The sequence below is a fragment of the Cydia fagiglandana genome, chromosome 2, assembly GCF_963556715.1.
Source record: "Cydia fagiglandana chromosome 2, ilCydFagi1.1, whole genome shotgun sequence".
Taxonomy (NCBI): domain Eukaryota; kingdom Metazoa; phylum Arthropoda; class Insecta; order Lepidoptera; family Tortricidae; genus Cydia; species Cydia fagiglandana.
Window position 1 is genome coordinate 23,222,466 of NC_085933.1, and position 18,530 is coordinate 23,240,995.

General features: G+C 38.7%; 2 protein-coding genes across 2 annotated transcripts in view; one reads left to right on the forward strand and one right to left on the reverse strand.

The window, feature by feature from the left end:
• The window catches only part of LOC134678739 (uncharacterized), a 336,630-nt gene that overhangs the window by 231,563 nt on the left and 86,537 nt on the right, over positions 1-18,530 (forward strand). The window lies entirely within an intron of this gene.
• LOC134673034 (rho guanine nucleotide exchange factor 18) overlaps positions 1-18,530 on the reverse strand; it is a 49,187-nt gene that overhangs the window by 11,469 nt on the left and 19,188 nt on the right. The window contains exons 15-28 of the mRNA XM_063530974.1: positions 17,951-18,069; positions 16,697-16,831; positions 16,044-16,198; positions 14,725-14,857; positions 14,318-14,475; positions 13,572-13,687; positions 12,576-12,602; positions 10,740-10,853; positions 9,170-9,279; positions 8,535-8,697; positions 6,729-6,918; positions 1,954-2,120; positions 711-818; positions 221-313 (exon numbers count right to left, since the gene is read on the reverse strand). Coding sequence (XP_063387044.1) covers positions 221-313; positions 711-818; positions 1,954-2,120; positions 6,729-6,918; positions 8,535-8,697; positions 9,170-9,279; positions 10,740-10,853; positions 12,576-12,602; positions 13,572-13,687; positions 14,318-14,475; positions 14,725-14,857; positions 16,044-16,198; positions 16,697-16,831; positions 17,951-18,069 — 1,788 coding nt within the window. The remainder of the gene's footprint in view (positions 1-220; positions 314-710; positions 819-1,953; positions 2,121-6,728; positions 6,919-8,534; positions 8,698-9,169; positions 9,280-10,739; positions 10,854-12,575; positions 12,603-13,571; positions 13,688-14,317; positions 14,476-14,724; positions 14,858-16,043; positions 16,199-16,696; positions 16,832-17,950; positions 18,070-18,530) is intronic.

An 18,530-nucleotide genomic window follows, 5' to 3' on the forward strand; every position in this document is an offset into this window, starting at 1 on the left:
ATTCAATGTTTATTTTAATAGTTCAATATTTACTTAAAGAGTGCGCGAAACATACTTTTAAGTATACAAATACCAAGACCATTTCACAAAAAAATAAAATCTGAAATTTTGCAAAAGTGGTGCCATCTAGCGAGAGTTAAGTTTTGAGTAACCTAGGCGAACCACCTTAAGCAAAATGTGAGACGCAAATACACATTGGACCAAGATAGATAGTACTTACTCCGCCACTTAGGTTCTTTCCGCCTCGTGGTATCGCTGACACTGGAATCAGGCGACAAGGTGCCCACGCTAGCAATCTCCTCCTGCGAGCCGCCTGAAACACACAGCGACGTCACCACCACCGGCCGAACTACGTGGATGTATTAACATTTAGGTACTACTTGCATTGAGAGGTGGGAGATTGAAGATTGAGTACTATGTGACTTGTAAGTGGGATGTGAATTCAGTAATTAATATCCGATAACAGAAGTGGAATGTTTTTAGGCTGCGTCTTTGGGTTTGTTAATCTATGGTAAGATATAAAAATGTGTGTTTTATGAAAGTGTGTGTTTTATCTACATAGTGAATACCGTAACATACAGTTTAAAAACGAAAAACGTGATTTTCCCAGGGTAGGTGTGTGTACAGAATTCCATTCCTCAACGTTAGCCAGTAAGTGTGTGAGCAGGACAGCTACATTCACAAACGTAACGAGTGAAAGAGACGCATACCGTGTTGCTGCAGCCTCTCGAGACGCCTGAAGAGCCTCTCCCGTTGCTGTTCGACGTCTTTCTGCTGTTCTAGTAACTCTTCCCGCGCCGCTTGGAGCTGCCGCTTTTCTGTTACAAGAAATAACACTTATTAACCCTTTAACCATCAAAAACGTCCTCTAACGCGCACGGCTACAGCCCAATATCAACCCCCGTGCATGCCGTGGCCTTAAAGGGGTTATGGAAAACTACTTCTGAAGTGTTGGCAGGCGTGGCTCACTCCGCGATTTCATCGCTTAGCTACAGGTAGCTAAAAGTACATCCGTTCGACCCCTATTTTGGGGTTTGCCATAAGCCGCGCGTGGCGCTGTCGCCACCTAGCGGCCATATCTGTGCTGATCGTGACAGACGCGTTTTGTTAGAGAGTGAGTCTTCTGTACCTAGTACTATTATTTATTCTGTGGTGTTGGTTTATATTCGGTTACCTACCATTTTTAGTGCGTACTAAAAGTATATTTTTTTAGGCAAACGAGCGGACGAATTGTTTGATGGTAAGCGATTACCGACGGCCTTAGATATCCGCAACACCAAAGGGGTTGTAAATGCGTTGCCGGCATTTAAAATGGTAGTACGCTTGTTTCTTAAAGGTCGTATTGCAGAGGACGGGAACCGGTAATTCGTGAATGGGATTCGGTTTTGTCGGACGATGCGAAGCAGAGGTCATCAAAGAAGACTAAATCCACGAATTGTTATTCCTGCCGAGGCATAGGTAGTGCTTTTCGCTCGACATGCCAAGAAATATAATAGATAAAATAATTAATTATTTAAGCATCACTAAAATCAAATATTCCGACTACAAATTAAACGCCTCCTTGATTATTTTTTTAAAGTTTAAGGCACAACTCGTACTGACATGTTAAATTAACATATTGGTAAATGTAAGGTGTCACCAGAAACCCGAAACCCGAAGTGAAGAAGAGGTGTGTAAGGGTCTTCACTTTACAGTAAGGTTAAACTTTACAATAAGAGAAGAGGTGTAATATAAGGTGGCAGAAGATTACGCGGTCGTGCACCAATAATATGGACCGAACTTCAGTTAAAGACTCGTCATCCTCTGCTTTCTACAAGGTCGTCAGGACGCGTTGGACAGAAACCGGGGGAGGTAGATCATCCGCTTCAGATGCAACCCTGATATTGACCACGATCCTCAGACATGAGGGATCGACCAAAGAGAGAGAGACATAATATAAGGCTGTGAGCGTACCGTCGGCGATGTTGGCGTGGTCTCGTGCTCGGGAGTGCTCCCAGGCGGCGCGGTCGGCGGTGAGGCGCGCCTGCAGGTGCCGCAGCTCCTCCAGCTGCGCCTCGTGCCCGCGCGCCGCGCCGCCGCCGCCCGGCGCCGCCCGCCACGCCATCACTTGCGCTTCCAGGCTGGAATACCACGCAAGCTCACTACAGTACACAGATAGGTGAGAAACCATACGCTTGAGACATATGCTACAAGGAATATATGTATGTATAGTGTGGCGGTTCACACAGAACGGGCCGCCTCGCGAAGAAATTACTGCGTAAAGCAGCTTGAACTTTGGGGCATTTCACGTCAAGCGGGCAGCGAAAAAAGGGTAACGATCCGGATTTTGTTTATAACTGGGTTAATTGAACATGTATGTGATCTAAAAAAAATGGCATCTTTACTTTTTTTATTTATTGCTTGGTTACGATTATATACGACTTTAAAAAAAATACAAAATCTGAGTAATGGATTTTTCAAATGTCGTGGATGCAAATCATCAAATGCATTTTAAAATAACTTAATGGTGTTTTATATAGAATAATAATGTTATTTCTTGAAAATGAAAAAAAAAGTTAAATTTAATTTTTTTTTCATATAGTAAACTGGAAGTATATATAAAAAAAATTTTTTTTTCTAACTTCGCATTTTTTTATTTTTTTTATTTTAGCATAAAAATGTAGTTTATAACCTGGAAATGTTATGTAAAAAAAATTATAGTTGTATCTTGAAATTCGTAAAAGAAACTGATCAAAAAACTATGGTGCTGCACGGTAGTCACGGCACGTTTTCCTGAGTTGTTTCGTAGTGCGGTGATATCAAGTGTAACATATGGTTTATAAGTATGCAAAACGGCTATTACTATTACGATATTATTAAAATTAAGTATAATACTTCTATATTTTTTATGTTTTTTCATTGGGCACTTGGAATAAGTAAAACAAGAGAGTAGCATGTAATAAAATCTTTTATTTATTTGGTTATTTTAACTACTTTAGAGTCTGTGGTAAAACTGGTTCGTTTTATAGTTATACCCTCAGGTGTCGGTAGAAAAGCGTGGTATTTTTTCGTTCCAGGAATGGTGATAGCCCTGTCAAATCGTGGTTGCAAGAACAGTATGTGTTGCTGTATATCTTCCTTGGCACAATAATATACTGCTGTTTCCTTTAACGATGTTCTCGCCCATTCATATAAACGCAAAGGTGTAGTTATTGCTCTGTTTGTTGGCATTTGAAGGCTTGCACGAGTTGCTAGTCTTTTCAGGTTCCCGCCAAGACCATCGCAAGGCCCCTTTCCATGTGAAGTTGCATGAAAATGAATTTCTGCTTCAATGCCAAAGTCATCTTTATAACAATGTATATTAACAAAGTTAAATCTGTTTTTAAAATGTTGTGAGGCTCCATCGGTGCTATACATAATTTTTGTCACTGCAATATTTTTTTCTGAGAGATGTGTGTGAAATATTTTCTGAAATGCGTAAAATGAAGCTGTATCGTGCTTTAGATCATCGGATATCATTACAATGCTTCCGTGTTGTAATTTATTCTGGTCTTTGTAGTAAAATACCGATGTTAGCAGCGTTGACTGATCATTATTCCAATGAAAGGACTGTGCGGAATCTTGTATAACGAAACTGTAATTTTCGGCAAAATCGCATTGGACTAAGATTTCACCTTCAGATATTGTCTCTTTTAGCTGTTTAAAAAAGAGTGCTTGTTGTTCAGCGATATATGCATGTGGTTTTAGGATATCTAAAGCATTACAAAAGCTATCCACAAAGTCATCTGCGGGAAGCACTTGGGTGACTATCGTAAAGCGGTCCGTTCCCATCCATTGTTCATACTGAACGTTTGTGATGTTATTGTCATCAAAAACATTTTTTAAGTGATCCCGAATCGCATCCAATCCAGGACAATCGTTACAACGTTCAGTTGGGGATGATTTAGATGTCATCAAGTGACATTTAGACGTAGGGTTAGGGCACATCATTCTTCGCAGGCACTCTTTATAACAAGCAAGGTGGATGTTGGTTTCTGCAGTAAGTGAATCTATATTTCCTCCATTGAGCATAAGTTTAACATTCTGGTGATATGTACACACACACACAACGTGGGTTCCGGAATCGCCAGCAAGGACACACTGTTTCGGCCTGAGTGTGTAAAACTTAGTTAAGCCTACCTTAATGTCAGGATACTCATTTTTAAACTGTTGATACAACTCATTAATGTTGCACATCAAAAGTTGTTTCTGCAAGTGTGTTCTGCCGTCGTGCGTTTTGACAGATACAAAATCTTTTTTTCCAGGCATAACTCTGCTAATATCTTCACGAAGATAAAATGCTCTGACTAACTCTTCTGTTTCGACCGGTAGCTTACGGCCACTACGGGAATTGGGTGATGCCAAAACGCCAAATTGATCCACAAGTTCCTTAGCCTTTTTAGCTTGTCGTCGCGATGTCCCAAATTCTTCTGCGAGTTTGCTTTCACTCCAAGACTTTGGAGCAATAGTAAGTATTAGCATTTTCTTAGACGCAGATGTAGACGGCTCATTGTATTTCTGTTTCAGCTGACACAGAATTTCCTCATCTGCTATAGCTATGTCTGTTTGTGTAGAAACAGTTTTACGACATTCGTCTTCCGGAACAAATGAATCACTTTCTTGGTGCAGTGAACAATCAGTTGATATCTGGCTACCTTGAGACGACTGCGACTGCACAATATCGGGATTGTTTTCCGGCGATATTTCCTTAGAAAGTCGTATTCTGCAGGACGTGCACACGTAAACAAATGCTGACAATCCCCACTTCTCAGCTAAACTTGTAGAAATTTTTCTCACAATTTTAGTTCTCGGGTGAGATGTTAATTTAAAAGGATTATAACATCGATCACCGTAATAATTCATAGTATTCAAATATTGAATATTATTGCGACTAATAATACGACTAATTGCAGAAAACAGAACACAACGCGGTAGCGGCCTAAGTGACACTAAGAGGTAACGGAAATTCAAATATCGAATGACGCTTGCATAGCGTCACTATCTATCTCTTTCTAGCATATAACGTCGATAGTCGATATGAGGTGATAACTTACTGGTACCAATTATTTAATAAGAGATTTGTTTATTTAATTATGTACAGTCAGCATGTACATGGAGATAAAATATTGCTTCTCATTTTATTTTCGTATCACAAAAGTAAACAAGAAGTGTTTTTCATTAAAATACTTATAACATATTGCAGTGTTTGCCTATGTTTGCCATTTAGACTGCCATATTAAGCAACATTTCCGTACGGAGAGACGCGTAACCTAGCGCAGTACCTTCATACTTTGATCACATGTCTTCTACGAATTTCAAGATACAACTATAATTTTTTTTACATAACATTTCCAGGTTATAAACTACATTTTTATGCTAAAATAAAAAAAATAAAAAAATGCGAAGTTAGAAAAAAAATATTTTTTTATACATACTTCCAGTTTACTATATGAAAAAAAAATTAAATTTAACTTTTTTTTTCATTTTCAAGAAATAACATTATTATTCTATATAAAACACCATTAAGTTATTTTAAAATGCATTTGATGATTTGCATCCACGACATTTGAAAAATCCATTACTCAGATTTTGTATTTTTTTTAAAGTCGTATATAATCGTAACCAAGCAATAAATAAAAAAAGTAAAGATGCCATTTTTTTTAGATCACATACATGTTCAATTAACCCAGTTATAAACAAAATCCGGATCGTTACCCTTTTTTCGCTGCCCGCTTGACGTGAAATGCCCCCTTTATGAGATGTTTCTATGGGGTCTGTTCCGTTCTGTGTGAACGGGTAAAAACGAAGTAGGGTAAAGCTTCTATTTGACGTATTTGATCTACGCGGGGCAGTTTAAGAATGTCGTCGTTAGTCTTCACGTTTCATCGTTTCTTTGTTTATTTAGTTAAGTATACATCTGTAACTTACAGCTAACAAGGCAAAGCGTCACAAATATTAATATATAAATGTCGAACATTATATAACTATCTTTAACAAACAAGACACTGTAACTTAAAAATAGCATAATTGACAAAGTTAATTAATTGAACTTCCGCAAATCTTACTGCAACGAGATAAAGTCTACCACCGTCTAGTTTAGTGTTGCTGTGATTGCACTCATGTCATGTTATGAAACTTATGAAGCATTCCACGGGCTGCCCGTACAACAAATTTCTTAAACTTCAATGAATATTTAAAGATACTATACAGTGTGGAAAGATAAGTCGGGCCCTGGAGGGAAACTACCTTAAATCCTTAAGCTGGCTCATTTTACTTAAACGAGACATTCCTTTATTTTTATAAAGAAACAAAACTGCATTCATGGATTTTTTAAAACTCGCTTGCCTCGCCCGGGACTCGAATAGACTAAAAATTCAAAAAAATAAACACTCGCAATTTTATTCTACTAGTCGATACAGTTAATATTTATGATAACATTTCTCCAACAAACATTAGGTCTTACGCTCGTCTGTCGTTTAATCTGTCGTTTAAATATCCATAAAATCTAATATTTAGTACCCAAGATTTCTTTAAACAAGCCAAATTGAAGAAAAAAAACTGCATTTAAAGAAAAATCTTTAAATGCAGTTTTGTTTCTTTTTCAAAATAAAGGAATGTCTCCTCTAAGTAAAATGAGCCAGCTTAAGGATTTAAGGTACTTTCCCTCCAGGGCCCGACTTATCTTTCCACACTATATAAGTAATAAATACCTGTGTATAGTGGTGAGCTGCTGCCACACGATGCAGGTGAGCGTGTATACAGCGTGCTGCAGTTTGAGCGCGCTGTCACCGCCCGCCTGCTCGTAGACGCGCGGTCTGTCGTGCGCTTCGTGGGGCTCGTGAGGCTCCGTCTCGCCTTCCACCTCCTCTGGCGTGTCCGTTGATAACCGGAGGTTGACGCCTGTAACAAATATGCAAGTAATATTGTGTGTTTGATGAATGTGTTCGTGGCATGGAGCAACAACAAAATATGCAACGTTAGCACCTTAAAATAAGTACAGACAAGTGTAAAAATATAGGTATAGACAACATACTCAAAAATATGTCCCATAGTTCCTGATTCGCTGACATAAGAGCTATGGGACATATTTTTGAGATGATTTGTGTACCCATATTTTTACACTTGGCTATACGACACAAGGAAGTAAAATAGACTTTTAAATTACCTTTTTCCACATCAATATCCTTTTTCTGTGGCCTCGCCTTATCTGCCTCAGCCCGTTCACTCATCTAATTATCGCCTTATCATTATAAATTAATACCTAATAATATAGATGGTCAAGCAAATCTCGTCAGTAGGAAAAGGCGGCAAATTAAAAAATGTAGGCGCGAAGGTTTATCGTCCCATAGAAAATTTGAATTTCGCGCCTTTTTTTCCTACTGACAAGATTTGCTTGAGGAGCATTCCATGAAATGTCTACCGTTGTCCCGTACAAACGCGAAGTTTCTGAAGATTTAAAGGTATAAGAGTTTCCTTTTCTATGACAAACTCGGAGTAATTAACAATGGAGCCGCCATTAACAGGCGTTCCCCTCTGTCGAAAATAGGCGGCCAATGGTCAACCACATGTCAACCATATGTATGGACTGACGTTTATCTGACATGACTTACCTATACATTTGATGTGCCCCTCCCCCGCAAAAAACGGCAGACTATTTTGTACCGAAAATTTTAGACATGGCGTCTCCGTTGGTTATATCCTCTAAGATGACAATTGGTCAAAAATATGCACAGAAAAATAATCGCCTGCTTTCAATGCCGAGAAAAAAGTTGCAACACAATGCAATGCAATGCGTTTGTACGGGACAGCCCGTGGAATGCTCCTTGACCAAGTATATGTAGCCATCCCCCTGGAGGACCAGATTGATCTCCTTGTAGTAGGCGCACGAATGTCGCTCGCCCGCAGAAGTACTTCGACCTAAGCCTTCCCGCTCTGATCGCCGTCCTGCTCAGACACTTGTAACACAGATATAGCCGTCTCTTACCTCTGTGTCGGTTCGTGGTGGCATCGAAAGCGGCGAAGGTGTCCGCCCGCCTCAGTAGCGCGGGGCTCTCGTAGGCGCACGAATGTCGTTCGCTGAAGTACTTCAACCTTCAATTCAACCTATTGCTACACGCTCTTATTGCCGTCCTGCTCAGACACTTGTAACACAGATATAGCTGTCTCTTACCACTGTGTCTGTTGGTGGTGGCATCGAAACCAGCGAAGGTATCCGTCCGCCTCGGGAACGCGGGGCCCTCGTAGGCGCACGAATGTCGCTCGCTGAAGTACTTCAACCTATTGCATCCCGCTCTGATCACCGTCCTCCTCAAACACTTGTAAGACAGATATAGCCGTCTCTTACCTCTGTGTCGGTTCGTGGTGGCATCGAAACCGGCGAAGGTACGCCCGCCTCGGTAGCGCGGGGCTCTCGTAGGCGCACGAATGTCGCTCGCTGAAATACTTCAACCTATTGCAACCTGCTCTGATCACCGTCCTGCTCAGACACTTGTAACACAGATATAGCCGTCTCTTACCTCTGTGTCGGTTCGTGGTGGCATCAAAGCCGGCGAAGGTATCCGCCCGCCTCGGTAGCGCGGGGCTTTCGTAGGCGCACGAATGTCGCTCGCCCGCTGAGCTCGTACTTCGTCCTAAAGCGCTGCTACCGCTCCAAGCACCGCTCGATGCTTCCAGCGCGTCCTGTATGGCAGATATGGCATGTATTATGACAAAATACATTGAACATAATAATGGTCGAAATACAGAAAAATATATTGTGCACACGTACAAAAGTTCGTTGGTTACTTCAGGCCAACTTAAATTTGTTTAAAAATGTGCGCAATGAGATCAGAAAGAGGCTCCGAATTATGGCCTTAGAAATAGTAAGCGTAAAGAGATTCAGCACTTACCTATATAGCGTATAATTTAATTAAAAATGTAAAAAATTCACCAAATCTTTCGTCTGACGTAATATACCATTCGAAAGATATAGACCTAAGGGCGGTATTCCACCTGTCAAATTTCTATGTGTATTTGCGTCTTACATTGTGCTTAATGAGAGAGTGAGACGCAATGCACATTGGTTATAGAAACTGGACAGGTGGAATACCACCCTAAGATAGTAGGGGGTATGGAAATAGGCACTAGAGCGAACGAAATGTGAATGTTTTACCTTGACGACGCGGCACACCTCCTGCCATAGCGCGTGCGTGTCTGGCTGTGGGGCTGCTAGCCGCACATAGTCGGGGAACACCAAGCCCCCGGGAAATACTGTATTCACACCTGTGAAGCAAACAGACAATCAGAAATAGTAACTTCGTTGTAGTTTCGTTGTAAAGTCTGGGTGACATGCTTGTAATTTTTAGACTAAAATAGCGTTTTAACGACGTATTTTGTTGTATTAATTTCGGGCCCTTACATTTACAATTATAAGTAAGTCCAGGAATAAATAGTGTATGACAATGAGAAAATATTTAGGAGATAAGCTTAGAATTTCTTTCCTTATTTAAACAACCAGAACCATGTTGTGTGTGTATCTGGTTATGTGACATGTTGGTGTTATACTCGTATTTAGCTATATTTCGGTTTATTTTATAAGTATGTTAACGAGTATGTATGTATATTTGTATTCCATATAAGATAAGCGTATGTTTATTTACTGTAATTTATTGTGTGTATGAATGCGGGCTTCATAACGTTTTATGCAACACCTAGTTTGTCGATTAATTTCTCTGTTTCCGCTACCCAAAGCTTGTCTGCAATAGATCGTTCTTTACCGATATGACCGCCTGTTGTCTGCCTCTATATTTATGCCAGTGTGCCAGCAAACAGTATTCTATTCTATATTGTTACTTACTATACAGCTATATTTACCTACTTGTATATCCTCTAGCCGCCCATACGTCAAACCTTGCCAAGCAAAATTAAATTTTATTTTGTCAACAGAAAGTTCAAATTAGAATGGAACACGAGACTTGTTTATAGGTCTCTGGGCGGCTAGAGGATATACTTACTACTTAGTGTAATGAATTTAAAAATTGTAATTAGAATCAAATTGTCGCTCACGGGCGCAAACTAACGAATAAGCATAGAATAGAATTAGTGCATGTATCTCATTAAGTGAAATGTATATTTCATTTGGGATGAATAAAATTCTTTTTCTCAAAAATGGACGGCAAAGTCGACTTTGCCGTCTAAAAAATAGGTCGCGAAGCGCGTAGTTTATGGTCAGTCAAAAATTAAAAAGTTAAAAACATTGCAGTCTCGATTTTGGGACTGCAATGTTGCATACAAATTCCATTATTTGTCGAGTTCCAAACTTTTTAAAAGTTGAATGACCATATCAAATGAAGGCACAGGCCCATTAAACAGCCAAACAGATGATTAGTACCGCGACTATTTACATGTCTCAAATAGGTTGGCGTATTTTTGGCAGAAAAATACACTTCTATTTTTTTATTAAAAAAATAAAAAGGCGGCAAGGGCTTATTTCTGTCAAAATATATATGTAAGAACGTTGCTTTTGTAAAATATTTCTATGATATTTATATTTCTTGCACCATTTTTGAGAAAAGCACTATATATGACTCGGCTGGAAGGCTACTTGCTGGCTTCGGATTCAATTAAACGGACTCCCAAGGTCGTCCGTTTAAAACGAATCCTCAGCCTGCAAGTAGCTACTTCCGAGCCTCGACAATAATGTACTATAACCACATATTGACGAATAAGCTGTAAGTACTGACCTGAGCTGGGCACGTCTAACGTCGAGGTGCCCGTGTGTCCCACCATTTTCATGTGCAGTGCCATTTTCTCTTCTAGCAGTGTCGCGTGCTCTCTGTCCTTCACACGCAACGCCTCTGTTGGCACAAAACATGCCATGTCACATATACATAACAAAATACAAATACATTTGTGGCTTTCCATAACGGAAGGGACCTTATGCTTCAATTGCAATAAGGTCCTTTTTATCTGAAATTCGAACAGAGATTCTGATAGAAAGGCCCTTATTGTACATGAAGCAGAAGGACCCCTCTCATGGAAAGCCACATTTCTGCTGCCATTTTCAACGAGAAAATAATTAGGATAAAATAATTAAAGCCTTAGCAGAGACAAAGAAACCTATATCTAGTTATTTAGTGTGAATATTAATAAGCAAACGTATTTTATTAATAATAAATAAATTATAGTAAAACTGCTCGATTATTTACAGGTGTAGCAGAAGCCTTAGAATATAAGTCAGACATTAAATTAAATTTTAGCATGTACGACTTGCCTTCTCACATTCGTTAGATTTACAAGTATATTTGGAAGCGGAACATTCATATAAAAAAAAAACTTTTTAAATTTTTGTACTGCACATAACGTAATAAACTTATTACCTAATAATAAATTGCACATAACGTAATTTTACATATAAATTATGCTATGATGATGAATCTAACATGAATACAAATTCAAAGTAATATTTCCTAAGAAATATTTCAGTATCTATTCTACATGTTGTTGTGGATATGTACTTTGTTTCTAGTTTTATCCACATCTAACAAGCAGGAATTTGAATTTACAATTATACAACAAGTTTAATTTATTTCTTATTGAAAATTACATAATTATATAACAAACTTAATACAAGTACCTAAAAAATAAATTAACTAAAACTAAACCTATCAAAAAAATAAAAATCCCTAAAACCTACCTTCTACGCTCAGGCCCCTCGGTAAGGTGCCCATCGCGCAGGCAGCATTCCCGCGCTGTATAGCGATAGCAATCCTTTGCGCGAGAAAGCTGCCCGCGCGAGAGGCCCCTGTTGCCTCCCTTAACCGCTTACCAAGCTCCTTAAGGAGCCCACGCGCTCCCCTACCCCACGGTCCGAGTGTCTCGACGCCAAAAGCTACGAACTCGTAGTTGGCGCCGAGACAGCTGTATTTATGGGCCTTCGCTCGCTCTCGGGCGTCCAACAATATACGATATAGCTTTAGCTACTCAGAGAATACCACCGCTCAATAATGTATTTGGTAATAAAAATAAGTCATATTATCTATTTGGTTTCTAATATTCTAAGACCTAGTACATACTATCTAAAATGAGGTTCTAATATAATACATCAGTTTTACAATGCTATTTCATTCATAAATCTGTAACGAAAATAGTATTAAATAAACTAAAACATTATACATGTAGATGTACCTCCGTATAAGCATTGTAATGTTAATTTTTACATGCTTTTTTTAAATTTAGGACTCTAAAGTAGGCACAATTGTATCAAATGTATATTTCGCACGGATAAACAACTATTTATAATTTACGTAATATTGATAGTCGTGTTATGGTTAAACACGAAGATTCATTGTTATTTTGAATACTTAATTTAATGTATCATAATAGGATTAGTATTATCACAATATATTGCTGTGTATTTCGCCAACAAACTGTCATGCAGTTTGGCGAAAAAATATGTGTAATTTATTGCTATGTATTTTTTATTGAATAAAAAAAGAAAAATCTTATATAGAGGTACTAAGAGAAAGATCTGTACATCTGTCATGCATACATGCAACCATCTAGAGTTATTAAATCACCTTCTATTTGCCACCATGGAGTCTCATCTGTCCAATAAAATGTATACATAAGCAGTGAAATTCGAAAACTATTGCTATTCTACATTGTAGGAAAACTACGTCTACTGTTATACAAAGAAGAATAGTTACAAAACTGCATATCGTATGATATTCAGTACAATACAATTGAGTTTTAATCTTTGACTTATGTACCTACATATTACTTCGTAAATAGTAAAAACGGGCCTTACGGGCACTAAGAATGGTGCAAGTTCAGAGGTGTCACGCACGAATTCGAGCCAATCGTGCAGTCTAACGCAACTAGTTGCGACCAATCGCGCGCGCGATGAGAACTCGTGTCATGAACCAATCGCGTTGAGGCGTTAGACTGCACAATTGATTCGAATTCAAAGGCCCGTCCTTACGAAGTAAAATATAAGTCAATGGTAGAAATACATAAACGAAATAAAGACTGTTTTCACTATAAAGAGGCTTTAAAGTCATTATCTCCAAGTAATCCAGGTATGAGGTGTCACGGTTTGAAGGCATTTTTGTAAATTAATTTACAGATGAGGTCTAAGTACTTTACATATTCTACGATGGACTCATCAGTAATCAATTAAATAATTGCATATGTCCTCTGGGATTAAATAGTGTTTTAACCGTTTAATGACTTCACTTTCTCAGCCATTTCAATTCGTACTATTTTTCTCAACATGAAACTACGTAACAGCTCGGCCACGACTTTGCCTGACCGGCGGCGGAGGCGGCGGCAACCATAGGTGGTAACGAAAGGCCCGATCGCTGTGTCTCGATCCAACCTATGGTTGCCGCCGCCGTCGCCGCCAGTCGCGCAATGTCGTGGCCGAGCCGTAAGAGCGCTTGTTCAATTTAATATGGTGCACTCATAGGCCATTAAACCTTGAATGCTTTGTTAGTTTTTGCATAAGACCCTAATTCAGCTCAAATAATTTTGAACCTTATACGTAATGTAATAAAGCAGTGTGTCGCACTCACCAGTGATCAGTCTTATGCTCTCGTGGCGGGCGTCGAGCGCGCGCTGGCGCTCCTCGGCGGACGCGTGCGCGCCCTCCGTGTCCTCCACCTCCGACGGACACTGCGATACCGCCAACCTATCGAATATATAGTCCGTCAAGCAAAGTATGTCAGTAGCAATGTACAGCAAAGTGAAGTACGACAACACTCAAAGATAAGTTTTTGCGCTAAGAAAAGCAGCAATGTACATGAACATAACACATAACCTCAAATTTTACAAATATTTACGATCAATAAGCGTGATTGTACATTGTAGGCACCTTGACTTTGCTTAAGTTCATGCACAATTTTATTTAAGATATTGGTATTTAATGGTAACACCGGAAATTTCTTTTGAAACAGCAACGATTTAGAATGTAAACAAACAAGATGGCTGTCATTCACGATCTACATTCCACAGTTAAAACACAGATGAGAAAACAGTGTTGCTAACCCGCGATTTTTCAAATTTTTCTAGCCGGCTTTGTCTAGTGACAAGATTTGCTTGGCCAAGTATAGCATTATCGTTGAACGAGCGCAACGAAGTCAGTCACCTAGGTGTATGTCTATGCATTTGGACATTTTACACTGAAATACAGCCAACTTGTCAGTAGAAAAAGGTCAGAAATTCAAATTTTCTATTTGGGCATACTTTTTTTAAATCTGCCACTGACAAGGTCGCTGCGCCAGAGTATAGATTCATTGTGTCTTGCGTCTATCCTGCGCACCTGATATTGTGTATCCACGCGTGGATGTCCTTGGGCCGGTGTACCCGCAGCTCGAACATCTCAGGCTCGGCGGGCCCGCTGCAAATCAGGTACAGCCCCCGGCCTTCGGCGCCTGCCTTCTCGCGAACTAGCAGTTTTACTAGCGATACCACTCCAGTCTGTAAAAAAGTCGAATATTTCATACGCAGCGAGTAATCCTTGGGGCAGAGTCAGCGAAGATAGACTCTATATAATTTTAGTAGAAAATTGGCATAAAAGTAAGATGACTGGGTAATAAATTTGCCATCTTTGTTGGTTTGGCGATATTTAGGCGCAACGTGGAAATGAGATGGAAGATGGAAATGAGACAGGAATGTTACATTACAGATAACATTTTTGGGCTGTAAAATATGCATTATAATAATTACCTTATTGTCGGGTGTGAAGAATGTGTATTTGTTGTTATTGTCATGCAGAAAGAACAGGACATCAGTCAATACGATCACTAGGAGCGTCTGCATTTTGCTGCGACCCTGCATTAATGTCGCTACCCCTTCGAACCTGAAAAAAATACTCTTTTAAAATAAAATATCTTTATATATCTTTGAAAATAATATATTTTAATATAAATATTGTAGTTTTTGTATATATGTAATATGTATTATAGAATATATATGTATTTAGTTGTGTATATATGTATATATTTGTTGTAGGTAAGTTGCTAATATTATAATTAACTAAGAAACTTTACGTTTTTATTATCATTATAATTTTCTTTTCTTGTTCTTTTATTTACGCTGTTGGTACAGTACGGATGTCTACCGTCTCCAATTCTCCCTCAATTGCTCAAAGGTTAACTGGAAGAGATCCCTTAAAGGGATAAGTTCGCCTTTGTACTAATGACGAATGTTATTTTTCCTGTTTTGTTTTGTTTTTTGTACAATAAAGTATTTTACTACTACTACTACTAAAATATTTTTGCAATATTGTCAGCTCAGGATAGAACAAGCGTGCCAATAGGGAATATTATTATATCACAAAAACTCTGCGTAGAGAGCGTCAGTTCAGTTTCTGCCTCTCTATCATTCTTGCCTATTCGATCGATAGAGAGGCAGATAACGAAATTTCGATTTCCGCTTTCGAGGCCACTTGTAAACAAACCGCCCTGTTGCATCAATGTCATAATGAAAAAAAAAAACTTGTCAATAAACTGTTTAAGGCCCAGCATGTGTAAGTTCCTCTATTGTTTACTATGTGCACTAGTGCTGCACTCTGGCAGCAGAACATTGCAGTAATACTCCCTATTTATTGGAATCTTTAGATTTGACAGTATTCAGCGAAGACGTAAAATAGTCCTCCGATTGTGCCCTTTTAAGTTGAACTCAAATAGTATGAATTACTCAAACACAGCTTTTAAAACCAACGTTGTCTCTCCTACGGACAACATTTAATGGCTCGTCTACACGATGGGCCAACGCCGGCCACTCCAAGGGACGCAGCCATGCGGTAGAATGAGATAGCAATATCACTTGCTCCCTCTAACGCATAAATGCGTCCCTTGGAGTGGTCGGCGTTGGCCCATCGTGTAGAGGAGCCAAGACAGGTTGTGTTGTGTTATTAAAGGAACCCCTTTAAGTGCATAGGGCTTCAATCAGACAATTAGGCTTTATTGCCCTTAACTTACATACAAGGTTTAAACTAGTTCAGCAGAAGTCGTTATTCTAATTTGAACTCTAATAACACTCACTTAAGACTCCTGTTCCCTTGCAGTATGTCGCTCTTCTTAAACTTGCGCCCGCGGAAGTTGGCGAACGACTTCGCGTCGATCCGGTGGTAAATCTCCAGTTTTCTGTCTTCTCGCTCTTTCGCTGCCACCTGGTTGTCCACGTCTACTAAAATTTCCTGTTTCAAGATAAATAAAAATTATTATCATTATCAAAGATATACGACGTCAAATTCCAAGTTACTAAAACTTTAATTAATTTTGTATTAACAGAGACGTCTGCTAACGAGTACACAACGTTTTGAATGAAAGGAAAAATATAAAAATTAACTTAGGGCTGATTTAGACGGCGCGCGAACTCGTAAGCGATTTTAGTTACATTGCGGACTGTTGATTACGTCCAATTCAACCTACCGATCAAAACCCGCAATGGTATGAAACTCGCATGTGAGTTCTCGCATCGTCTAAATCGGGCATTACTCAAGCGAGAGTCAAAATAAACTAAAAAAGTCAACGGGCAACCCTCGATAGCTCAGTTTTTAGAGCGTCAAGCTGGTATTCGTAATCGCAACTCAGCGATTTTGAGCCTCGCACGACAGTAAATACCGATTTTCCTTTACTTCAAAACATTGTTATAGTCTAGTTCCAAACGTAACTTCAAGAAAAAAAAAGTTTACCTTAACGCCGCACAGCGCTTTCTGCAGGAGTTCCCTCTCGTTGATATCATCTCCTGCCGTCTTCAGTAAAGGTTCCAATAACAGGGGATATTTGGTGAGCCTCTGTGCCACGAATAACACGCACTCTGGGACACCCTGTCATAGAAAATTGTTGATTACTGTAAGTCCGCAATATGTGAAAGTGTTATCCATTATCGAAGGTCGAACGTTAATAATGTCGTCTGAAATACCCGAAATTTATTGATTCTTAAGTGGGATTCCACCTGTCCAATGCCATTGTGTCTCACTCTCTCATTAAGCAAAATGTGAGACGCAACACACTAGGGTGGTTCACCTTTGTATGGGAAAAATTCAAACTCTAGCTAGAAGAAGCGGCACCCTCTCATTTTGTTACACTTGTTCTGTTGACTAAATATGCCAAGTTTTGTAATCTTATCTCAACTACAAGGGGGTGCTCAAACACTTTGAAATTGTATGAAATTCAAAAAAATCAAGTTATTATTTTTTTGAGTTTTATGTACGTAGTAGTTTTCACATTATTTGAAAGTGTGATTTAAAAGTTATTTGGTGAAAAACCATTTTTATTTCTATTTTTAATGATTTTTTTAGGTGAAATTTTAAAAATCTTACTTTTGAAAAATTATAAAAAATAGATTTTCTACTTAAAAACTTATAAATCATATGTGCAAATAATGTGAAAACAGATACTTAAATAAAATTCTGAATAATAAATACTTGTTTTTTTTTGTTTTCATACAACATACAAAATTTTCAAAGTGGTTGAGCACCCCCTTGTAGTTGAGATAAAATTACGAAACTTGGTATATTTTATCAGCATAATAAGTGTAACAAAATAAGGGGGTGCCCCAGCGGAAAATAAAAAAAAATGTTTTTTGAACCACCCTACAACACACATTTCACAAAGATATTGCATAGGTGGAATACCACCCTAAGATGTGTAAAGTTTAAGACAAATTCATGCTTCGTAGTAGATATCACTGTACGGTGTACGCCTCGACTTATACGATCACTTTAGTTATCAAAAGTTGAACATTCAGTTACCTACCACATAACTTGTTGTACACACTGATTTCTTTTTCGCATGAGTACGTTACACTTAATCAATAAACTAATTAAGTCTCTAAGGATTATTTGTTGAATGTGTTAGGTATAATAGACGGCCAAGCGTTGTCAAAAAATACCTGGATAAGCATAAGAAATGATGTATCGTAAAATATGAGTATGTTTTCATACCTTCTTCCTAAGCAAAGGGTTCTGTTGGCACTTGCGTATGAACCGCGCTAGTCGGGGCTCCCGCGCGCAGCACTCTTTGAACACGTCCACCGCGTCGCGATGTCGGGAACAGAATTCACCTGAGAGATAAATTTAATTGAATATGGGTTAATTTGAGTACCCGATCAGCGATTCTTTTGCATGGACCATTGTGGGTATTGAGTACACTGAGAGAAAAGTACAACAAAAATACACTTAGAATTACAAAAATAAACTTAATCCGGGGACAAGGAGAATTAACTAATAGGAACAAATTGACTTTTGCAATTTCTATTAGTCCTTGCAATTTCTATTATCTGTTTGTTGAAATTATATTTGGGATTACTGAGCTGTTTGTAGAAATAAATAAACTTTACAGATATAGTGAAACGTCCATAATTATTACTAAAACTTCATTTTTTCCCCCAGTACAGAACTGTTTTTTAATTCCTGGTGATGATTTTTCTCTCAGTGTATTTATTTACTTGGTTGCTATATAAAACCTACGATAAATAGTCACTACAATAAATCACCAAGCACACTAAAATTCAGTGCAAAGTGT